The sequence below is a fragment of the Ochotona curzoniae genome, unplaced genomic scaffold (assembly GCF_017591425.1).
Source record: "Ochotona curzoniae isolate NIBS_2020 unplaced genomic scaffold, NIBS_Ocur_1.0 scaffold_1852, whole genome shotgun sequence".
Classification (NCBI taxonomy): Eukaryota; Metazoa; Chordata; class Mammalia; order Lagomorpha; family Ochotonidae; genus Ochotona; species Ochotona curzoniae.
Window position 1 is genome coordinate 14,920,696 of NW_024467087.1, and position 25,944 is coordinate 14,946,639.

At 39.8% G+C, this 25,944-nt stretch overlaps 1 protein-coding gene and 1 pseudogene across 1 annotated transcript in view; both read left to right on the forward strand.

Annotated features, from left to right (window-relative positions):
* The window catches only part of ENOX2 (ecto-NOX disulfide-thiol exchanger 2), a 157,489-nt gene that overhangs the window by 73,678 nt on the left and 57,867 nt on the right, over nucleotides 1–25,944 (forward strand). The window contains exon 2 of the mRNA XM_040999967.1: nucleotides 18,796–18,930. Coding sequence (XP_040855901.1) covers nucleotides 18,834–18,930 — 97 coding nt within the window. The 5' untranslated portion in view covers nucleotides 18,796–18,833. The remainder of the gene's footprint in view (nucleotides 1–18,795; nucleotides 18,931–25,944) is intronic.
* On the forward strand, nucleotides 18,973–23,876 carry LOC121169429 (annotated as a pseudogene).

A 25,944-nucleotide genomic window follows, 5' to 3' on the forward strand; every position in this document is an offset into this window, starting at 1 on the left:
ATAGCCTCAGAGGTCAAACAGCCTGTCCTGTGTACTTACCCTTGTCTATTCTTTCTTCTTAACAACAGATGGGCATGTTGCAGTCCAGCCTAGAGGCTGGGAAATGTGTGTGGGAAGATTACCAGAGCTCTTCCTTCCCCACCCCTTCCTAAGCACCAAGGCAGGTAGCCTAACTCCATATTCAGAAAGATGATCAATATTTCCCCCTCTGTTTGAATCTTTTCATTCAACACCTAAGGCAGCTATGGGGAATCACACAACTTGTGTCTGTTTACTGAAATAATTGCCAGCAGTTTTATAGAGCATCTCTTGTGTATGTTTTTGCCCGTATACAGATTTGATTGTAGCTTTTGCAGAATGAAAATGTAGCTTTCTACTGCTTACTCTCATTCTTATGGATCTTCAAGAAGCGGTCCTTTTAAAAACAAAATGGTAACCATGCAAATGGTTATGTTAATATCACACAAGCAAAAGTCAGGACCTTCAGAAGGCTCCTCAGGCACAAGCTGATCATGTGTAGAGTACATCTTGCATACATTTCTATTTGAGTTACAAGCGAGCACCATCCTATGAGAAACGATTAAGAGGAGACAATGTTACATGCCTCTAATGTGTGACTACTTTCTGCCCTGGCCTCCAGCATTGACATAGACTGAAGCCAACACAACTCCCCACACAGACTGCGCAGGTACAGTGGGATTTAAGGAAGATGTTTGAAGGTGGAAAGTTTCCATGTAGATCAGCAATGCAGCATTGAGGAAAAAAACAAAATCAGTTTTTCCTTCTAGCTCTGCCAGAGAACTGGCAATGATAAATCGGTAGATTAACTCCAGACTTAGAAAATGCATAAGTCTGTAGCCCTTTACCATGGCTTTAGTAGAATATATATGATACTATGACATTGTTAGCAACTAATATTTCTGTAGTTTTTTAAAACCTTTTGCATTCAGTATTGCATGTTTAAGTAATCCATCCTGTAAGATGAGCATTATTGTTGTCTATGTTTTTGTAGTGAGAGAACTCAGCCCCAAACGCATTGATTGACTTGGCCAAGTTACATAGCCAGTAGATGACATAATCTTCTGACTGCAACCCCCTGCCACATGCATGCTATGTACTACTTGCAGCCCTGTCACCCTACTGTCTAGCCCTCTGTAACCCCTGTGTCCCCAAACTACCTCAGAAACTACATGTAAACAAATTAGATTTATGCAGATTCACTTGAGAAACCAAGGGAAAGTAAGCATGGTGCAGTAAAGAATTACTGTCCTTATTTATGGTTTCACTGATAAACGATGTCTGTAGCAGTCATGTATGTTTCTAAATCATCAGCTACTCTACTGGCTGATGGAGGAGAGTGTGGTAAGCGAGGGACAAAATGGGAATATTGAGAGAGAAGAGCATGAAAACTGCTTTCAGAAAACAAGACAAGATGCTTCTGAAGACATGACATCAACATATGGAGTAGACCTTTAAAGAAAAGCAAGAAATAATTAACACAAAATTTAGAATAATGTTTATCTTTGAGTTAGGATGAAAGAGAGAGGTACATGATGTGGGCTTCAAAAGTAGTGGTTCTATCTTTAAGTTGCCTGTTGGGTACACAGTTTTCTTTGCATGTTTTTAATGCTTTGTGCTTGTAGCTTCTAAATTTCCCTTTGTATCTGCTCAATCTTTAATTTTTAAAAACCTAGAAAGAGTGTGAGTCAGCGGGAAACTAGTTTGCTGTACAGAGATTAGCTTTTAATTTGTAAGAAAGTCACACTAGAAAACTGGGTGCAATTTTATGAAAACCTTATCCAGTTTGTTTTGATGCTATCTTCTAGTCATATACTAGTTAGTTTCTCAGGAAAGTGACTTGTGAATAGAGCAAGGTTTCCCAGAATGTTCCTGGGGTCTTTTGAGTATTTCAGCTGCCTTGCCCCTCACCTCACCTCCCTTTGTAGCTTCTGTGACAGACAAGACTACTGCGTTGGTCATTTGGGAATTAGAAATTGACTGCTTCAGCTGTAACCATGGATTTGTGGGTTGTTACTCAAAGATTTATCTTCATGGCTTTCCTTGATATTGGACCCAGCAGACAATGCAGTGACCAGGCCAGCTAACATATGTGTTTTCATTGGTTGATTTCTCTGTGGCCAATCTAGACACGCCAAAAGCACAGGCTATTGGCAATTACAGCTTTTCTTCCATGTGGAAATAAGTGGATAAACAAATACTCCCAGTTTTTTCTTTCCAATTCATTATTTACAAGGAATTCACCTGCTATAATCATTTTCAAATCAAATTTGCTGTACCAATCCTTATAAGGTTTGCTCTGGAGATCATCACCAACCTACATGCCTTTTATTTTTTAATAGCTTATGCCTCCTCTGTGTTAATACCAATTTTTAAAAATAAATAGTTTAAAGGCGATGTCACTTAGTGGCCTGAAGATTCACTCAGAAGAAAATTTAAATTATAGCAGAAATGGATAAAAGAAATGAAAGTCAATAATTCACCTGCATTTGCTCTTTGGACTACTATTACTGCATTAAAATATTCAGAAAAGCTATTGAATTAAATGAGGACAAAATCTATCATGTATAAGATAGATTCCAGGAAAGACACTGTAGTTAATACAGTTCCATAACCACAAGCTGTCAGTCAGCCAAATTCTCTTGCATTTGGATTGTTCCTGGAGTAGATTAAAACAGTAGTATCCTCTACCCAGCTGTTACAGAGGTCATAGTCATGACCATAAACCCCATTTGTCTTATTGGAAAACTAACCTTGGAGACCAAGCTCTTTTTCTGCCTATTCCATTATTTCCTAACCTTGTCATGTATAATGGAGATGTGACATTAGGTAATACTGGCTTTTCTCCACCACAGACGGAGGTGGGGAGGTGGTTAGGAGAACGTGGACGAAAATGTCATCCATGTTTCTGCAGAAAAAAGCAAATGGGTTTCGGCAACAGATTCAGCATGTTTGACTATATAATGGTGAGAGAGATACTAGAAAAATGTTTGAGAAGCCATCTTATTCCTTTGTGTTACAAATACATTCCACTACCATTAGTGACTAGTCACTTTTATGTTACTTTTACTGTTACTTTTATGACCTTTTCACTGAAGGAATGATAACACCTTCCTGTCTCTCCTTATCCCAATGGCTTCTGTCTTCTGTAAGATATCAGAGGCAATATGTACTATGGCTAATATGTTGATAAGGGTTATTAATATTCTACAACCACTTATTAAGTGAGGCACTACAATAGACCTTTTATTCAAACATTTTCTCCTTGAATCTCTATAGCATTGTTATTCTCCTTGCATCACACAGCTAGTAAGTGATGGGTCAGGATTAGAACTCAGATCTAATACAGAGGCCACTATTTCCTGATTAATTATCAAGTTGAGATACACTGTGGAGGTTCCAATTAGGCTGCCTGTAGCAGAGGCCCAAAAAGGGCCAGGATTCCTGGCTCAACTCCTAACCATTAGTCACTGCTTCCTGTGGCTGTATGAGTATATATAGCTTTGCCCTTAATGTTTGAGGATGACCCTGCTGAGGAAGCTAGTTCTGAAGCCAAAGTTCCCATTATCGGTAGGATTTAACACTTGACTTGTTTATAATCATCATGGCCAGGATCCCACCTCTGTAACTTAGAATATGGCATTGTTGTTAATGACCTGCAGAGCAAGTCAACAGTACAGTCTAATACCCATTTTCTCAGAGTCCAACCATCTGGAGAATACAAAATGACTCCAGTTTCTCAGCACTATTCTATTTGAGGAGAGAGGAATGATAAGGAAACTGACAAAGGAGATATTCTCCACTCACATCCATCCCCTCAAAAAGGATGATTTGTATTCTAGGTTTTAGCACTAATACAGTCTTATCCTCTGCTTGTTAAGATACCCATAGTACCAGGAAAATTGTCTTGCCTTTCAAAACTCAGTTTAAGACCACCTTCTCCAGTATTTTTTTTTTGTTTTTAGTAACAAATTCGTTTTATTTTTATGATATTTACATGGTTGAGAGGGATGCATACCCATCTGGACCACCAGTTAGGGTGGGAAGGATTAAAGAATACGGGAAAGTGACTAAGACAACTACCTCCAATCTCCAATTTCCTTCAGATATCTAGGGGAAGCGAGAGAATGGGAGAGGGCTGTTCCCAGCAACCCAACTGCATTAGTACCCCAATATGAAGCATGTTCTGAGGATACTGCTTAAATGGTTTTGATAGTTCTGAGATGGTGTTCATTTCATTGCTTCAAGTTTGAGGAAATCCACCTTAGGGTCTCGATTTGCCTAGACACTTGTCCAGGAGAGCTGTCCAGTTTGTTCTGCCCTCCATGGCACTAGATGTCCTCTGCAGGACTCAATAAACTGGTTGGTGTGTCCCTCATAAGCGTCCACTTCACAGGTCTCAACCCCAGTGGAGACCCAGTTCTGACACATGCACTTCATGGTCAGAACACATAGCCTGTGGTTTTCACCGTAGTTGGAGTTCTAAGTCCAGTGATCCTGCTGGAGTGGGGCGGGGAGAAGCTCCAAAGAAGTCCCGCCAGAGGTGACCCCAACCTGACTCTTAGTGTGCCAGCCAGGGAAGGGTCTGACTCAGTCCAATATCCACGTCAGCCTACACATACTAGTGGTTGCAGTCACCTGGTGAGTTCCGTCCCTAGCCCTACCTCATTAGAAAACCAGTAGATCATACAATAGTATCATTTTCTTCAACAATGTTCTTGATTTTCTTTTTCATTTCTTCAGCGACATATTAGTATGTTACTTAATTTCATGGCGTTATTGATTTCTTCTTGCTTCCTATTGTTGATTTTGTATTGTGGCTTTTCATTTAAGGGAATTATAGTAACTGTAATAGAGACTATCATATCTAGATGTGAGGATACAATGCACCTCTTCTTACAGACCAAAGATGGACTCCCAATGAAACTGTTTACTGTATCTTTTTTTTTAAAGATTTATTTATTTTTTATTGGAAAGGCAGATTTACAGAGAGGGGAGACAGAGAGGAGGATCTTCTGTCCAATGGTTCATTCCCCAAGCGGCCGCAACAGCTGGAGCTGAGCCAATCCGAAGCCAGGAGCCAGGAGCTTCTTCCTGGTCTCCCATGTGGGTGCAGGGTCCCAAAGCTTTGGGCTGTCCTCGACTGCATTCCCAGGCGACAGGCAGGGAGCTGGATGGGAACTGGGCCACCGGGATTAGAACTGTCACCTGTATGAGACCCTGGCACGTTCAAGGCAAGAACCTTAACCACTACACTATTGCACCGGGCCCTGTTTACTATATCTTAACAGTAGGATGCTGGACTCTGCCATTGTCCATGCCCACAATGATGGACATATGACTGTACTATGGTACTATGTACTATGGTAATAGTGTAAGGGAACTCATGAGGAGGAAGGGTTTGGGGAGGGGGTAAGGAAAATCCCAAGGCCTATGGAACTGTATCATAAAATGATAAGAAGAAGAAGAAAAATTAAAAACAAAAAAAGGAAACCAATGGATGATGCATCCCAGCCCAATCCTGCCCACCACACACTCCATCCTAGTGTACACCATTGGGAACTGCAACCTAGTCAGAGTGACCCCCAGCATCTCCTGGTTACTGTGCATGCCAATATGTGCAGCACACTGGTCCAATCTCTCCCACATCCCTCTTGTAAACATTGGAGCCTAGTTCAACCCAACTAACCCCATTATCCAGCCCACATTCATGCCAGTGAGTGCCACCACCTGTCTAGCCAGGCCCACTCCCAGCCCTGGTGCTAACCAGAGGGAGTTGCAGCCCATCAGAGAAGTGACCCCATTTTCCTAATGTGCCACTCCCAGCCCTAGATCTTGCACTTCCTAGGTGGTTCTGTGGTCTAGTCTGATAGGACTTGGCCGCAGTCCCAGCACTTGCCAGTTGATGCTACAGTAAAGCCCTACCAGCCTGCAGTTACTGTGGCTCATGCATGCACCAGTGAATACATCATTTAGCCCAGTCTGGCTCTCCCACTAACCCAGTCCAAATGCAGGCCAATGGGTTTTATAGCCCTGCCCAGCCTGGTCTGCCCCCAGTCCCACCTCTCAAGTTCACCAGCAGGAGCAGTGGCCAGCAAGGCAGCTGTGCAGCTCCCTTGCTGGGCTTGCCCCCAATCCCGGGTTGTATATGTACTGGTTGGAGCTATGGCCCAAACTAGCATGGCTCGCTTCACCTTGGCATCTACCAGCAGATGCTACATCCCGGCTCAGTTTGGCCTGCCCCTACCCCCAATTCAAACTCATGCTGATGAGTGTTACAGCCTAGCCCAGCCCTACCAGCCCCCAGTCCTGATCCTAATGTGAACTGGCTGGCATTGTGGCCCAGCCTAGCCCATTCTGTACAGTGTCCTGGTTTTCACATCTACCAGTGGATGCTATGAACTGGCCCAGCCTGGACTGCCCCCAGACCTGATCCACATGTATGCCAGTGGGTACTTAACCTGTCTTGGTCTGTTCCCAGCCATGGTTCTTTTGCTCACCTGCAGGGACTATGTCCTGACAGAAGAGTTCCTCAAGTTCATTTATCGGTCACCTCCTGGTGACACATATCATGCACATTAGTGGGTCCTTGGCCCAGCCTTACTTGGCCCAACTCTTGTCCTGGCAAGAACAGTGGCCTTGCCCAACCACCCCACACACATGACAGCTCTTACTGTTCAGTGCTACAGCCCAGCCCAGTGCTACAGCTATGCCTGCCCATGCCCAGGCCCAGTTCTTGGATGGTTCAGCAGGTACAGAGACGTTTCCCAGCCTATCCTACACCTGCCTTAGCTCTTGTGAGCTCCAGCAGGTGCTGGAGTCTAGCCTAGTCTGGCATACCCCAGACCCAATCCACCACCATGCCAAAGGATGCTGCAACCAATTCCAGTCCAGTTTGCCACCCCCATTCCAGCTTTTGCACCCACTTAGTGCAAACCGCAACCCAGCTGGGGCGTCCCCTTAGCTTCCCAACCAAATTCATTCCCAGCCACAGATCTTGTGCATGCCAGTGGTTGCTTCCAACCCAACCAAGCATAACTCATTCCTTCTTGGCCTTTGCCATCAGATGCTGTAGCCTGGCCTGGCCTGGCCTGCCCCCAGTCCCAACTCTCACTGATGAGTGCTACAACCTTACCCTGCCCAGCCTGCTCCCATCCCTGACGTTCATGCAAACCAGTAAGTGTGATAGCCTAGCCTAACCCAGCATGGCCTATACCCCATCCTAGCCCCTGCACATGCCATTGTGCTTTGGTTTGGCCTGGCCCAGCCTGTTCCACTTCCTTCAGAGTCAACCCTTACACCTACAAACAAGTGAAGCAGCCCTGTTCAACATGAATAACATCTAGCCCTAACTCACACGCTCACCAGCGAGAGCTACAGCCTACCTACCAGCGGAGTTCCCTAATTTCCCCCACTAGGCCCATTCCCAGACACACTTCTAACACATGCTACCAGGTGGCAGGCCATTTCCTGGCAGCCTGCCCTCCAGGTGTTGGTCTTTGTGTGTGCTGGTGGATGTTTGGGCTCAGCCTGCCTCACTCCCAATTCTGGTATGTTCTTGCAGGTGCTACAACCTGAACCAGCCTGGTCCTCTGGCAGTGTGCCATGCCAGTCTGAGGTCCCACCTGCCTACCCAGGGCCCATGCACACTTGCTCACAGGCCCCCCAGACCATGTCTTTTTTCATGCGGGTATTTGTGCCCCACGTATTTTAAAAGAGAATAGGTGACTATACAAGTGCACTGGTATAGCTAACACAAATTTGGCATTAACCAGGTCCAAGATGCCCACCAGCTGTTAGCTGCCTTTAACAGTGTAAAAGCAGCACTGTGCACTTACTTAGGTAAGTGTAACAGCAGTGTAACACTTACTTAGGTACAACACAACCTAGGTCATTGACCTCTTCCAGTTTTACCCCATTTTCTTTATGCCGCCACCACCTCTATTCATAGCACAGTAACTGCCTTCTTCTTCTTCATCTCTGTTTAGCCATCAAGCTACACTGTCATTTTTGTTTTCCTACCTGCCTTTCTCGCTTCACTTTGAGTCCCTCCAGGGACAGGGGAACATATTTTTCCCCTTGGTACCACATGGATTTAGCAGTTTTGCCAATTAATATGAGTGTATCCTGAAGCCCTGAGTGTGACTCAACAAAAATCCAGATACAGCCGTCATCTATTAATACCTGTGTTGTTTTCAACACAACCCTGTAAAGCGGGTGGTATCAGTCTTATTTGTAGATGAGCAAACTAAAGCTCTGTGTTCCTCAAATTTATAGTAGGCTTGGGTTTTCTATGGTACTTGTTCAGCAGGCACAGTGCTCCCAGTGTCATGCAAATCAAAATCTACGCAGTGGACCCTGGAAATTGGCCTATTTAGAAAACACCCTAGATGATTCTGATAAACAAGGTTGGAACACACTTGTACAAACACAAATATAAGTGACTGCTACACAGCCAGTAAATGATACTGCCAGAGTTCAAGTGAGCCCTCCTAATTCTAGATCTAGTTTGTGCTATATTTACCTCTGATATACTTTTCTATGATAAAGATGTGGACTGAAACATGTTGGAAAAATTTTCAGCAACAAAGGCTAAAGCAGAAGGACTTGTGGATTAACCCAGGACTTTTCTTTCCCCCAAGAGATCTTGCCAAACTAACAACAGTGAAGCAGCAGGGTTGCAAAATCACCCCTTACATGGGGAGAAACATAGATCACAGCACTTTGGGGAACTATGCTTCTATCTTTTCTTTCGTCATTCCTTACCACCACAGCCACAAGCATGCACAATATTAATTTAAAGAGCCTGCTCAGCAGCTGAAATGCAATTATCAGGTTTGTTTAATATTGAGATCTCTAGTTGAAAACCAGTAGCTACAACATCAGAAGTCCTGACAGTAATATTAATGTATCAGTTTCAAAACCAGAAATTAGGGGACAGGCTCAATATCCTAAGGGCTAAAGTCCTCGCCTTTCACATGCTGGGACCCCATAAGGGCACAGGTTCTAATCCCAGCAGCCCTGCTTCCCATCAAGCTCCCTGCTTGCGGACTTGGAAAGCAGTTGAGGAGGGTCCACAGCTTTGGGACCCTGCACCCATGTGGGACACCCAGAGGAAACTCCGGGCTCCTGGCTTTGGATCAGCGCAGCTCTGGCCATTGCAACACTTGGGGAGTGAATCAATGGATGGAAGATCTTCCTCTCCATCTCTCTTCCTCTCTGTGTATCTGGCTTTCCAATAAATAAATACTATAATGAAAGTTAATTCTCCAGACTTAACTTTCTTGATGTTTCTTTTTCTATAATTGTGATTTTCTTATATTACCAGAATATCAAGATTATGATAACTCAGATTATCACCACTTCTCTTCTCCTTATCCACTGATAATCTTTGCTTAATATTCAACCCGCAAAAAAGCTCTATAAGAAACTATCTTACTACAATAGAGTAACATCATGTTCTGAATGGCTTAGCACCTGCTTCTAGAAATCATAGTACAGCACTGTCTTATGTACACTGCAACTTCCTCATTCATTTGTTTAAAATAGTGTACTGAATATCTATTTTATGTCACAAATGATGTCTAGGTAATTAAAATAGTAAGAAGGAATAAGAGATTCCAGATTAAATGGAGAGACACATAAAGATGATTTAAAGTAGAGTGTAGGGGCCCAGCATGGCAGCCTAACAGCTAAAGTCCTCGCCTTGCAAGCACTGAGATCCCATATGGGCTTTAGTTCCAATCCTAGCAGTCCTGCTTCCCATCCAGCTCCTTGCTTGTGGCCTGGGAAAGCAGTTGAGGACGGCCCAACGCCTTTTGATCCTGCACCCACATAGGAGACCTGGAAGAGGCTCTGGGCTCCTAGCTTAGGATGGGTTCAGCGCCAGCTGTTGCAGCCTCTTGGGGAGTGAATCAGCAGACAGAAGATCTTCCTCTCTTATCTCCTCCTCTCTGTATATCTGACTTTCCAATAAAAATAAATAAAACTGTACAAAAATAAAAATAAACTAGTGTGTACTATGGATTATGATAGCAGTCTACGTTCAGTGAGCTAGAACATGGAAAATAAATACACTTGTTGGAAGGGAATTCAGTGTAATGAATAAGGCTATAACATTGGCATCAGAACTGCCTGGGTTCATATTACTACTTAACATTTAACTGCTGTGTAATATTGAGCTGACTAAAACTGTCTTGCCTTGATTTCATCATCTATATAATTATTTTAGTAATTCATATATATACTTATGTTTCTCAATAGATTTTAAGATCCTGAAGTGAGAGCTAGAGACCACTCCATCATCATTATCTAGATGATTATCATGTAATGATTACCATTTACTAAGTGCTCATATGTGCCAGAAACCATGGTAAATTCATTACCTACACTATCTAATTTAATCTTCAAATAACCTCTAAGCTACTATTATATTTTCCTAATTTTATAGATTGTCATTTTTATCACCAAATTAAGGTCTTTATTGATAACACTTATTATAGTGTATACGTGTAATTATTCATCTGTATTTTAGTATTTGTCTCCTATAGAATGTAAGCTCCATAAGACGAAGGATGGTCTGTTTGACTCACCATAATGTCTTCAGTATTTGGTCTACTGCCTGACACAGGAAATATTTTCAATGAATATATAGTAAATGTGCAAGAAAATCTGGGAGACAGCCAGGCAAGAAGGGAAGAAAGGAAATAAAGGGAATGAACCTAAAATTAGAGCTGGGATCTAGACCAGAGACATCTTACTAACAAACCAATGTTCAATCTTCTTGAAAGCAAAGTAGGATTTCTTCCTACTCTTTAATGTTCTTTCATTAGATGGTTGTTGACAAAATCCTCTCCTTGGTTTGCATAATACTGCATAACAAAATTACAGGGCATGTGAAAATTAATGAAGACGAGCCTGGATGCAAGAAAAGAATTACAGGAAAGTAAATAGAAAAGGAGAATTTTTGTCTTAGCAAAAGTACATAGCGATGATTTAATGCTTATGGAGTAATACCAAATTACAGTGAATGATTACTTCCAAATCTTATTGTTTTGGTGCTAAGGCCTTCTTCTTTCCAAAGTGTCATATTTCAGTCAAATTACCTGCAAAGTACTAACTTATTCACCACCATGCTATAATCTCTGAGCACTTGAGGAGTTGTCACACAGCAGAAAAGGGAAGGCAGAATGTCTGGACTCATTCTTCCAACTCAGGAAAGGGATTTTGAAAGCTGTTTGGTAACCCCAGCACTTACATGCCTTCTGAAGATTCTTGGCTACTGCCAGTGATTGAATGAGTCCTAGGAAAACAAGCAATCTCTTCCTCTGTGGACATGGGACTACTCTGATAAAACAGGGTATCAGGATACAAAATTAATGAATACAAATCAATGGTACTATTATACACAAATAATTCCATGGCTGAGAAAATATTGTAAGTACGATCCCCTTTAAAATAGTGGAGAGGAATCTTAAATACCTAGGAATTAAGCTAACTAAATATGTGGACGATATCTATGATGAAAACTATAAAACATTTTAAAAGGAAATAGAAGACTTTGAGAAATGGAAAAACTAACCATGTTCCTAGATTGGCAGGATCAACAACATCAAAATGACCATATTACCAAAAGTAACATACAGATTCAATGCAATCCCAATCAAAATCCCAACAATATTCTCAGAAATAGAAAAGAAGATACAAAAGTTCATTTGGAAACACAAGCAACCACAAATAGCCAAAGCTATCTTGAAGAATAAAAATCAAGGCTGGAGGAATCACAATTCCAGACCTCAAGACATACTACAGAGCAGTGGTCATCAAAACAGTCTGGTACTGGTACAGAAACAGAGAAGATCAGTGGAACAGAATAGAAACCCCAGAAGGGAACCCACACATGTATAGTCAACTAATCTTTGACAAGAAAGCTGAAAACAATCCAGGGGAAAAGCCTGGCCTATTCAACAAATGCTGTTGGGACAACTGGACAGCAGCTTGCAGAATTAAGAAGCAAGAACCACACGTGTCACATTATACAAAAATCAGCTCTAGATGGATCAAGGACCTAAATCTACACCCAGAAACCATCAAACTATTAAAGGAAAACACTGGAAGCACTCTCTAAAAAAATAGAAACACAGAAAGGCTCCTTAGAAAAGATGCCAAAAGCACAGGCAGTCAAAGCCAAAATGCACAAATGAGACTACATCAAACTAAAAGCTTCTGTACAGCAAAGGAAACAAAGTGAAGAAGCAACCGACAGAGTGGGAGAAAATTCTGAACCCCACACAAATGATAGGGAACTAATATCCAGGATCTACAAAGAGCTTCAGAAACCCAGGGACAGATTTAAAAAACAAAAACTGTGAAAAAATGAGCAAAGAAAATAAGAAGACATGCTCTTTTTTTAATTTTAGCTTTTTTTTTTATTATTACTTCATTTTATAACACAGTTCCATAGGGTCTGGGATTTCCCCAACCCCCCAAGCCCTTTCCATATTGATTTCCTCCATATTATTACAGTAGTACAGTTCATAACCAGTCAAAATTCCATCATTGTGGGCATGGACCATGTAGAGAGTTCAATATCTTATTGTCCAGATAAATTCAACAGTTTCATTGCAGACAATCCTTGATCTGAAAGTAGAGCTGGCAAAATATCATCCCCTCCAATGAAAAGCCACAACACAAAATCAACAACAGGAAGAAACATGGAAATTTTCATCATGAAGTCAATTGACATGGTACTGAGTGACAAGTGCGTTAGAAAATGCAAATTCTTAACCACTTCCTATAACTACTTCATTAACATCTCAATTTTAGTTTATACATAACCTACTGCTATAAACCTTAAAATGGTTATAGGGTACTATTCAGCTGTCTCATGTCTTTTTTTCCTTCATATTTATATTTAGCAGCTTATAATATGCAAGTGTGATTTTTTACTGAACTTTGTGAATTTTAGGATAATCCAAACATTTGGCTTATACTCTAACAAGCTATATGTTAACGATTGAGGAGCAGAACAGTTTTAGGAGGAATGTGCAGAGAAATCTTGAATACCTTAGTGAGGAGTAACTGATCTTTGTTTCCTTCCTAGTAAGGTATATGGGAGTCCAAGCTGACTTTTTCTTGTGTGTTCTAAGCTTTCCTAATTGTTCTCTGTCTGTCTGATCTTATTTTGGGGCCTCCAGAGCAACCCTGATGGTCATTGCAAGAGAGGGTGTGGAGCCAAAGTTGGAACTAAGTAAGGACCAGAGAAAGCTCCTCTCCTGAGTCCCGATGGAAGTTTATTGTTCTGTTTCTTAGGACCACTTGGGGCTCCTGGCTGTTGTTCCGATGTCATTATACCCTGTGAGAAGGGTTCTGGGCTTCTACCATCCTGTGTGAGAGATACAATAGGAAATGATTGACCTCAGAGTTCTCGGCCTACAAGGTCACCCAAATTCACTGTGATCTCCTTGGCAGTTGAGATGCAGTCCTTGGTGTCCATACTGATAGTCCTTGGTCTCCAGGGTTAGGATATAAGCCTCCTCCTGTTCCTCTCTGGGATCTCCTCCTGCTCTGTGCGTCTGACCTCCTGTTAAGAGGTTGTCAGGATCACTTTTGGATCCCACTGTGTGTCTTTATAGTTTTGCTAATGTCTAATGCAGATTCAAGTCTGCTGTCTATACGTTACCTGTTACAATCTTGATAGATTATGCTTAACATCTTCCTCACACACTCTGAGAAGGTGGAAGATTTCTCTGCTCTCCCGACCCATTGCGGAATAACATAGGCTATTAAAAGCATATAAGGCTTTTCAGTTCTTTGATGATGTAGATCATAAGCAGTGTGTCTCATTGATTATTGGTTCATTGGTTACTTCACAATATCTTATTGCGTGTGATACAGGGTTAGGCTACTCAGCGCTTAAAAAAAAAAAAAATGAAATGCATCTCTTTGTGGCCAAATGGGCCCAATTGGAAACCATTCTGCTAAGGGAAATGAGCCAATTCCAAAAGGTTAGATGCCACATGTTTGCCTGAATTTAAGATGAAATTATGTCAGTCCTAAAAACAGTACCTGCAAACTGTAATATTATTACACCCTCAATCAGACATTTTTCAAAAGAACAGATTCAAATGGCTAACAGATATGTGAAAAGATGCTCAGGCTCCCTAGCGATCAAGTGGAAACCACATTGAGGTACCACCTAATTCCAGTAAGACTGACCTACATTCAGAACTTGACTAATACCACCTGTTGACATGGATGTGGGGAGACTAATACCACTAATACCACTGCTGGAGGGAGTGTAGACTAGTATAACCACTATGGAAATCAGTATGGAGAGTGCTTAGACAATTGCAAACAAACATGCCATATATATGACCCAGCTATCCCACTCCCAGGAATAGACCCAAAGGAAGTGAAAACTACATATGAGAAGGCAATCTGTAATCCTATATTTACAGCAGCGCAGTCTACAATAGCAAAAGACATGGAAACAAACCAGATGTGCGTTCAGTGAAGAGTGGTTAAACAAACTGTCGCACATCTACTCTGTGGAATATTACTCAGCCATTAAAAAGAATGAAATTATACCATTTGCCACTAGATGATCCTAAATAGAGACCATTATGCTCAGTGAAATAAACGTAAGGACTAGTACCATATGTCCTCTCCAATATAAGGAAGCCATCATGCAAATTGTAAGGTCAATAACCCTTTCCATACTGTCTTTACTGCATCCCTTGTGTGGTGATGTTTTCTATTTCATTTTAATTTCTTCTAAATACTTTTCTTTTGTTGCATTCATTGTTGGCTATTGGATTGCACAGTGGCATCATTTTACCCAAGAGACTTTTGTGTTTTCTTTTTGTCACCCATGTGTTTTTTATTCAGTGGCATATTTTTTTTCAACTCCATGGTGCTATATTTTTTTCTTTTTTTTCATTTTGTTTTAATTTCATCCCTATTGTTAACCTTATTTTGTGGCTTCTCGTTTAAGGGAATGTATAGTGATAGAGTAATAGAGACTACCATATCAAGATGTGAAGATAAAATGCAATATGCATCCCTACTTCCAAATCAAAGATCGACTCCCAATGGAATTGTTGAACATTATCTAGACAATGGGATGCTGGATTGTCTGACATTGTTTATACCAGCAATGTCAGGACACACTTAAGTAACAGACTGATAGAGTTGTAACTCCTTATGAAGACTGTACTATTGTAACAATATGAAGAAAATCACTTGGGGAGTGGGAACTTGGCAGAGGGTCGGAATCCCAGACTCTATACCATAAAATTCAAAATTCAAAATAAAAATTCAAGAAAAAAGAAAACTGAGGGAAAATGATGTTGGGCTTTGTTCTTTAGGCACTGACCAAAAAAAATTTTTTTTAAGAAATTGCTGGATATCCATCTCCAGTCTGAAAAGTTAGGCCAGAACTTAACTTTGCCACCCCACAGTAGTAATTCTAAACAGATGTTTAGCACAGTGTACTTTGTAAATGTAGACCTCAAGTCCAGATTGCTGCCAGAGATGATCATTTGGGATTTCTCTTTAAAGTAAGAATTTACAAGCTTGCTTACTCAAAATGGCTGAGCCAAGATGGGAAAATGATGCTAGCTGGTGAGATCAAACTGAATTAAACTGAATTAATTGTTGGGTATATCTATCCCTGGTTATTACAATAAAATTCCTGCAAGCATTCAGTTGTCCTAGAAAGAAAATCAGCTTAGCAATCATGTCAGCAATGTTTGGAAACAATTTATCATTCTAAAAGGTATGCAGTCTCTGAATGTCATTTTATACATTGCTTATTTTGTCCAAAATCAGTATACTTTTATTTTCTTCCTTCAGGTGTTTCTTGAATATCTATACCAGACAGACTCTGACTTAAGAAATGGTGAAGCAAAGGTGCCTAAAACCCAGTCCCTGACCTGAAAGATTAGGCAGGTTAGAAGAATAAATACAATTCTATTCAGTTAATAGTAAATGCCACGGTGATTTTGCTTCTGGAATATTCTCCTTATTCAATTCTCCACTTATTGCCTGGAAGAAAATTTTGTGCCTCCTTAAAGACTTATTTCAGAAACTTCTTTCCTGGTGAAGGTTTCTCTGGCGTGCTTTATCTCCTCCACTACCCAACCCCAAATGCATATACACAAATCCTGTCCCACGGTTTTCATTATTCCACTGTGTTCCCATAGCACTTCACTTACAGTTTTATTATAGTACTTATCATGATAATTTGTATCTTGTTTAGATGACTGTGCCTCATATCTGGTTGTTTATATGACTGTGCCTTTCACTATACTGCAAGTTCCTCCAGAGCAGTAAATGAGTTTTTATTCATATTGTGCCTAGTTGCTAGAACAGAACTCAGCATATAGTAGCCTCAAAAAGTTTGGAAGAAAATAAATGAATCAGAAGGCATATTAAAATCAAATTATAGTGAAAATATTATGAGAACACATAGGAAGGAGTAATTCATTTCAGTGAGGTGGCTTCACAGACAAGTTGGCATTGGAGATTCCCCTGGCAAATAAGTACAATCTTACAGGTGGTGATGGGTGTAGGTGACGGAAAGCAGATGAAAGTGACATTTAAGGCAGAATGTCTTCAGAACAGCATTCCTTATGTAAAATAATGCTGTTCCTAATATTCTCATGCAAACCTGCCTAACTGGAACCCTACTTGCTGGAATTTTAACAGGCAGTTTGAGTTGATGCACATTTTGTAAATAGTAGTACTGTGTTGTCCTTTAAAATAAAACACTGATGGTCTAGATCATTCTCCCTCTCCTCTACCCCCACCCTTGCCCCAACTTAGTCCAGAGTTTGGCTAGGTTGGTACATTGTAAATGTAATTCTTTGATCTCAGAATTCTTTGTTGTGAAGAGTTCTTGATTTTCTTATGTATTTCCCAGTATTACAAAGCCAGTGAATATATCGTTTTACATTGGGGTCCAGTACTTCCAAATCTACTTCTTTCATATAAGAGTCATTCTCCAGCCACAAGAGAAAAACAGGGTGCAAATTCAGTAATGTCTAAAGGTATCTTCCAACTATAATGTTCCTTGAGATCTTGTATTCCATGGTTAGCATTGGCAGTACACATGGACCTAATTATAGCCATGTGAACTCTGACCAAAAGGGTTTTTGATACATCTTGTTTGTTTTTCTTGGTTGAGAATTACAAGAGGTTCTTTCTAGCCTTTAAATATGTGTTTGTGAAACCACTGAAAACTGAGTATGAGGACTGAGCAGTTCCTACAAAGAAGTCACCAGTTCTGGCTTCTGACTACATTAATGAACTCCTAGAGCCAGCAATCACTGTGTTTATGTTTCTGGCTGGTTTATGGGGAAGAGGAAGCAAAGGGAGGGCTTATGCATGTCAATGTTAGTATTTCAGAAAGAATGTCTCTAGAAATTTGTATTTACTTATTCTGACCAATCAGTGACCAAAATAGAACATGCAGAAATAAACCAAACAAGGAACACCCCTGATGTTGCCAGATTGGAAGGAAGTGGTGAACTTTGACAAGCTGCTGTTAGAACAGAGTTGCTTTGGGGATATAATTGGCAGAAATGCATACTAGGAAGGTAAGAGAAAAGTTATGAACTTTTACTATGGCTTTCAGTAGTCAGAAGGAATTTCTAGAAATAAAAGTCTGTACTCAGATGGCCTATGACCTTATCTCTTCCATCTGTGCAATATATGCATGAACATATATGACCTGCTTTAATGTTTTTCTTTACATCATCTCTGCTGGGGTTTCTTCTCCCTTCTTTATCTAACTAATAACTATTCATCACTCTGTTCTACTATACTTCTACAGAAATCTGGCTCAATCTTTCAAATTCTGTCTTCTCCATGAAGCATTTGCTAGTTAGCTCTTCATCATTTCTTAATTTCTGATCTTTACAATTCAAGTCTTTTATTGTTTCCTAATTGTTTAATTGGAGATATTAAGCAATAGTGGCTAAACATACACAGTGCTGTATGACCTCTGACAAAGTAACCATTTAAAACCTCTTAACTATTATATGTAGATATGAATAGTGCCTCCATCATGGGGTTCATTGTATGTTAAATGCTTCACCTGGTATATAATAGATGTGCAATAATTTGTGGTACTGATGGGTGGAGGTGGTGAGAGTATCACCATCATCATCAGTCTCTTCAGCCGCTGGATTGTGCAGCTTTTAAAGTCAAAGGACATGGTTCTTATCTTCTTTTTTCCCGGTGCTCCTCTAAATACACCTGCTGATTGTGTCCGGCTCTATTCTGTACTACTATCACTAAGATGTTAAATTGCATCTGCAGTAGAATCTTTGTATTTTATTGCCAACTACAGAAGGTCTGAGATTTTTTTTTTCTTAGTTAGCATGCATAAGTAGTTTAGACAGAAGCTGCTGAAGTAATCATATGCTAGTAGATGGGAAAGAATAAGAAATTTCTTAATCATTTCAAGACCCGTTGGTGTGTATACTTTGGGACAAAAAAGAAAAAAGTATGGAAGATATGGATGGAGGAGAAATGAAGGGATCTCTTACACTAAAATGTCATCTGGTGAATTGCTTTCAAATTCCATGATTTCCTGCCAGTTCGAGCTGTATTGTTTCAATCCTTTTAAGAAAGCCAGCCTTGAGACCTCATCTACCACTGTCCTTCAGATCATTTTTGGAAAAAAAAAAATTGCCATCATTAGTATTAGTAAGTAAACTAGGTACTAGAACCTTAACACCACAAATTACTTGGCTTGTCATTTCTTTCCAGCTGATAATAGTAGAACTCTGAATGTGGATTCCACTGCAATGACACTACCTATGTCTGATCCAGCTGCATGGGCCACAGCAATGAATAATCTTGGGATGGCACCACTAGGAATTGCTGGACAACCGATTTTACCTGGTATGTTATTTTTTAATCATCTCACAAGTGTTTTTATTGACCATGTGGTAATAAATATAGTAGTGTGACACAACTTATTTTGAAGTTGACATTCACCAGATTCTGCGTAGAGTGTGCATTTTTGTAATATGAGCTTTATAGATCAGGTAGCCATTAGTATACTCATTGTTGTACTTTGGACAAGCTGAATGTATATCTGATGTACAATAGAGTCACTGACCATTTAAATGACTCATTGAAACATAAAGCAACAGAATTGTGACAAGGAATTACAAGAACCCTTGTCTAACTTTATAAATTCATCTAAAGGCAGTTAAACATGGAGATGCCAAAAGCCCTGATTTAGATATCTTCAAAATCATAGATTCCTAAAGAAGAGGAAAAGAGATGGGAGGGACACTAGCTGAAGGGGTAGTTTAGGTGCCATGAAACCTTCTTAGACAGTGAAAGTTAACTAGCCATTTCAATGGATTTGTGAAGACATTAAAGAACTACCATCTCAGACACTGGGATGGCTTTTTATGCAGCCTAAATATAAACTTTCCTAGATTCATTTAATTGTGATCTTACTTAAAAGCCAGGCTAGAACCATGCTACACATACTGTGCTCTGAATAAACTGAGATCTATTAAAGTTATAACATTTTAAGTCCTAACCCAGAACTACTGCATCAGAAGCTGCAGGTGATCCAAACTTTCATTAAAGTTAAGAAGCTAATCCAGAGTGGTGCTTTTTTGTCTTGCAATTTGTTTATATAGTTATCTTTTATATAACTACATATATATATATCTTCTATATAACTATATATATCCCAACCTCCTGCCCCCCCAAAAATGTAATTTACTAGTTCCAGACCACATCAATTGTTACAGGCTTTTGTGTGGATTAGGTATGTTAGGTAAGAACAATACTAATAAGTTAAGAAAAAAATTTACATTGAAAGCCACCAAGGATGAAGAGAACAGGGGTATGAAAGTGAGAAATAGAGAAAGAAATGAGTATCACTTCTATACATGACAAAGACAAAGAATGGTTATACCAAACTGTGATTCAAGCCATGAGCCATGATTATCTAGACTGTATCTTCCCATACTAAATCAACCATGACTAAATTGAGTAACTAGGAATCTTTGGAGGGCTTGAATGATTAGATCACAGATCTTCGCTTTTAAATGGATGGTAGTGCCAATCAGGGATCAATAGATGTTACCATTGATGTTACTATGGAAACAAATATTGCAGACTGATTAAAATCTCAGATTCTGGATTTAATATGCCATGATTCCAGTATCTTCTGAGTATCTTCTGAGATTCAATTTCATCACCCATAAAATCAGATCAGTAGTATCTAACCTCTAGTGTTGAAATAAGAATAAAGTTATGCATAACACCTAGCACCCAATAAGTGCTCAAAAATGTTATTAAAATACTCTGAAAACAACTATGCATATATATTTTTAATTTATTTATTATTTTATGATGCAATTCCATAGGCTCTGGTAAGGCAGTAGAAGATGAGTCAAGTTCTTGAGCTCCTGCCACTATAGGGGAGACTCCAGTAGAGGTCCAGGCTCCTGGCCTGGCCCAGCCCCAACCATTGCAGCCATTTGGAGAATAAACTAGTAGATGATTTCTACTCCTACTCTCTGTAATTCTGCCTTTCCAATAAATAAAGCTTTGATACAAAAACACTGTGAATATATTAAGCCATCAATCCTCATAACTTTACAGATGAAAAGCAAATGCTTAGAACCAGAAAAGATTAAAATAGCAAGTGTCTTCAACCACAGATTGATTTTTTTTATTTTGCAATGTTTACATATACAAAATGAGGGAAGGTACCTGTGTCCAAACATGAAATTCATTTAGGTTTCACCTAGAATTTACCCACATAACTTGGAGATAATTTTATACAGTATTTTTAGTGCATCTGTGTTTTGACAGCAACCCATCACATGAGGTTCAAAATGGAATTTTCCATTGTGGCAATTATTTTAGAACTCAAAAAGCTTTGGATATTGAAGCATACTGGATTTCATATGTTTGGATTAGGGACATTCAACCAATACTGTTAGAAGTACTGTATGATCTTTGAGGTAAAGGAAATACTAACTTCCTTCAGATGGCTGCTAAGGAGTAATCCACCATGGGGGGAGGGCACGGGGAGGGGTTGGGGGAACCTCAGAGCCTAAGAAACGATGTCATAAAATGAAATGCAATTTTAAAAAAAAGATCCAATGTACGATGGAAATATTTGGGCACTATGCAGCTCTGGTTAGTTAGTGTTCCCCACATCCAGCTCTCACCAGACATTTGTGCCCTCAAGAATTGTTTTGATTTCTACCATAGCTCCCTTTCCCTTGTTTACCTAAGAAATTAAAAAGAAAAAGATAAAGCTTCTTAGGGTTCCTTTCAACCTCGTGATTCAGTGATTTTTGCCTGCTGCTGTGCTGCAAGGAGAATTATTTGACTCATAGCTCCTAGGAAGTCTGGTCTTAGAAATGCTAATGCTTATCTTGGTAGTTAACTTTTTGTCTTAAAACACAAGAGACAGTAACATGGACTGGCTGAGACACACTTTGTCAAACTATGTATAAAATTCCTTGAGTTCTGTGTAGACTGGTTTTTCTCCTCTCTGCATTTTAGATGGCAGTTTCCCACTGAGATAAAACTTGGGTTCCGCATCCAGAATGCCCAAGTTCAAATCCCTATCTCCCATTAACTATGTAACCTTTGACAAGTTACTAAACCTCTGTGTACCTCAGTTTCATCATCTGTAAACTGAAGATAATCTTATGTCATAGGATTGTTACAAGGATTGATGAATCGATGTCTGTAAAGCATTGAAATGATGACTTGGTAAACAGTAATCCCTGAGCTAACTCAGCTATTAAATATTGTCTCAAGTTCAGATAGGATATGTGGCTTGCAGAAGAATGAATTATGTTTCACTTATGGTCATAACAACAGTGAAAGGTAATGAATGTAAAGCTGAAATTATTCCCAGTGAAACACTGGACAGTGGCAGGTGGAGAGAATGGTATGCAGGTGACAGTGCTCATGCCTGCTCCTTGTAAATATGGTGGGAAATACATTTACGATTTATATAATATATATATAAATATCCGGCAAATAGAGTACCTTCCATCTCTGTGATGTTAGGTTATAACCAAGTGGGTTAAAAAATCTGCCTAATCCTATCTTCACCCCTCATTATTGCTTACAATGGAAAAGGCAGGGAATAGATCTCATGATTACCTGTTGTTACCTGTTACCTGTTGAAGGCTAATTCAGCTACTTTTCTGCCCCTCAGGAGGCTTCCTATTGAGCCAGCAGACTGTTCTTTGTCTTGTCTGACCTGGCCAGTATGTGACAATAGAAAAGGCCTTTGGTACTGATGAAAAACAGGAAACATATAAACTTCCCTGACTTATCCCCCAAGAGCTCAAGTCTATAAAGCTGTGACTGCTGAGACTCTTTAAGACACACACATGGCTTGAAGGCAATCTCTGACATGGTTATTATGTTCACTGAGTTGAGAGCAGAGACGAACCATCTCTAGGGTTTGATGTGGAGCTTCCTTTCATCTAACATGGTGTTTTGTACAGATGCTGTTCAATGAAGTTAATATGCAGTGATGGCCTGTAAGTAGGTCCCCTCTGACTGGGAACTCTCTTTCCTGCAAGAATATTTGCTTTGTTAAGCTGGTCAAATAAAACTAATGTTAGTTATCACACGAAGAGAGGCACTCAGAAGAGTCAAGTGTTTTGAGTCAAGAGCATTGTTCAGCTTCAGTCATCCCAGATGAATCCAAGGATAAGCCTATTGAGGTACTCAGTGAATACTGCTTTATGCTTCCTTTAGTTTCTCTTCAATTAAAATATCCTTAGCAGCCAGGTGGAAAGTCCATAACATACAAAAGATAAGAGTTCTTCGTAGAGTGTCTCCCATACGTCTCTGCAATGAAAAATCTTGGAAAATATGTCTTCATGGGCCTTATTTCTAGAGGAAAGCTCTACCTATCTCTGGACATTTTCTATTTTAAAAATTAAATAATTTTATCAGTTTACAATACAGCTCCGTAGGCTCTGAGATTTCCCTCCCTATATCTCCTCTACCCCACTGAATTCCCCTGTATTATTACAATAGTATAGTCCGTAAAGGTACATTTCTCACTGTACTCTAAAGGCCAACTCTGACAAAAGCTCAAAGAATGAATACAGATGTCTGCCTCATCTCTGCACATTGCCCTGGAGCTCCTCAAGGAGCCCTGTGCTTGGGCTTTGTATTATTTTTAATGTTTTCCACAGAAAGCGTGTGCCTTCAGTGGCATGTTTGTTAAGATCCTGAGAAAAGAAAGCACGGTTCATTATCGTGACACTTTACCAACTGGCAACAATATATAAAACATTATGCCGAATAGAATGAATGTCTCTCCAAAATAAGCTTGAATCCCACCCAGTTCAGTACCCTCAGTACTCCACATGGTGCAGAAATGCCTGGTTAAATCTCCAAGATGTCACACGGGCCACCATTAATACCGCTATATCTGACAGGTAGATCAGGCCTTCCTTTCAAAGAAAGACTGAGCCATTGTCATTCAGTTCACAGGTTATTGAGATCCCACTTGTAGAAAAATGAATGAGGTTCTATACAAGAGAGCTGAAAAGCTTAAAATTTTGCAGCTGTTTATCTTGTAGATATGATAGAACTACTCAGCTTCAGCAAAATGTGTGTGTCATGCAATCTATGTATTATCATGTCTTTCTTTAAGAATGGACTGCATCATGATTGACTTGAATGCTGGCATTAACAACAGAATTAACATGGCCATGGAGGACAAATAGGATATGGTCAACATAATAGAGACTGTGTATCGAGATGCTGGCAAAGGCTAAGGCTTAGTTGTGTCTCCTAACGGCTACTCCACCAAATAGAGATACTGACACAGTCACCATCACAGTCTGTAGATACATGCTTTAGAGCCATTTCATGTGGACATATTTAAAACTATTTAAAGCCTTTGGAAACATATGTAAAGCTTTAGGACTGGAGGGTTGTTGAGATAAGGATTGCATAGCCTTAGCTACCTGCAGTGGCAGCATACCATATGGTCACCAGTTCTAGTCCTGGCTACTCCACTTTGATCCAACTCCCTGCTAAAAGCCTGTGAATGCAGCAGAGGAGGTCCAAACTCCTTGAGTCATTGCACCCACATCGGAGACACGGAAAAAGCTGCTAGCACCCAGATTCAGATCAGTCCAACTCTGGCCATTGCAGCTGTTGGGGATGAACCAGTGGAATAGATTTCTCTCTCTCTCTCTCTCTCTCTCTCTCTCTCTGTCTGTCTGACTTTCACATAAAATAGATCTTTTTAAAAAGACTGAGAAAATAATTATACAACAGTATAACAAGTGTTGTAATACAAACATGTACTAGATTAAGTTTTGAGTCAGAGTGGAGTCAGGGGGAGTGTTGCTTAGGTGTAGTAATGGTTAGGGAAGGTTCGCAAAAAGAGGTAACAGTTGAGATAGCTGCCTAGGTAGGTAGGGGTGTGTGTGTGTGTGTGTGTATGAATATTTAGGGAAGGGAAAGAAACTGAAATCAGTTTCAGCAGGGGAAATAGTGCTTAAATGATTAGGAATTATGGAAGAGTATATACTTGCTGTATGGAGACCATAGTTGCTATTGTGTTGAATTTTACTGGCTCCTCCCACAAAGACTTTGAGGCAGCTTTTAAGAAATACTATAATTTAAAAAAAAAAAAAACAAAATTACAAATAAAATAAATTAGCATCTGGGAAAATAGAAGTGAGAAGAGAAGGTAAAGATCAAGTGGGGAAGGTAATTAGAATTCAGATGTACAGGTCTTAAGAGCTACCCCATTTCTAAAGCTGGACTGCACCTGTAACCCAGACAGCCAAAGGCAAATCTGTCCAGTTACGTGATTTACATTTGCCATGAAGAAAAAAAATGGCCAGTTTTTCAGAGAAGTGAAACTTTTTATGGCCATATGCATATGTCTGTGCATGTATGATATTCTAGTACTGAAAAAAAGTTTTCAAAAGGCGTGTCATATAAGGGGGAGGGGAAGGTACACTAAATGAAATAGGTGAATGAATTAAAAAGCTCAAACACTGGCATGTAGCCAAGGGCCAATCAATATTAGTTTCCTTGGTCTTCTGTAAAAGGCAAAAATTTAAAATGCAGTGAATTTGTCATGAAGCTAAATTTTCTCAGTTGAAAGGACTACCCATTATTTGGGGTTATAGGCTTCCTCTGGTTTGGGTATTAGCATGTTCCGTCTTTTATGAGATGCATGAATGATATATTGGTTAGTTTCTGTGCAATTTTTCCGCATATTTTTCTTGTTAATTTGAAATATATTTTATCCTGTAAACAAAACTAAGTTTACCATATGAATACAATAAAATTATGCATATATTAGTTTATTTATCCATTGAAGTTGGAAACCATGAAAATAATAGAAAATGTCTTTATGACACCCTCCAAAAGTGGTCATGGCATCTGTGATGAGAGTTGAGGGCATAACACTGAGCCTATCAAATATTCTAACTAGATAAGAAAGCAATGTATGTTAAGAGGAAGACGTTTCTAGAAAAGCAGATACATACTAGACCTTGTACTAAAGGAGTAAAGGTGAAATTTGAAAGCAAAATTGAGATGTATTGGAGAAAGCCCTAGTGAATGGAAATTGTGCCATATAACCCACTCAGTCCCCACTGAAGAACTGATTTGTCATCATACATGAGCCTCAGTTTCCCAATACACTGAAACACATGTTCATATGATCTTATGGAGAAGCAATACAGATGTTCATAGAGTGTGACAGTCATTGTTCAAAGTTTTGGGAACTTACATTGATGATAAGGTCAGGATCATCTTCAATTCAGTCTATCTTAGAAATTTATAATTTTCCTTCGTGTTTGGCAGCCTGAAAAATCTTTTAAACAATATTTCTAGATAAGAGCAAGTCAGAACTAGAGATTAAAT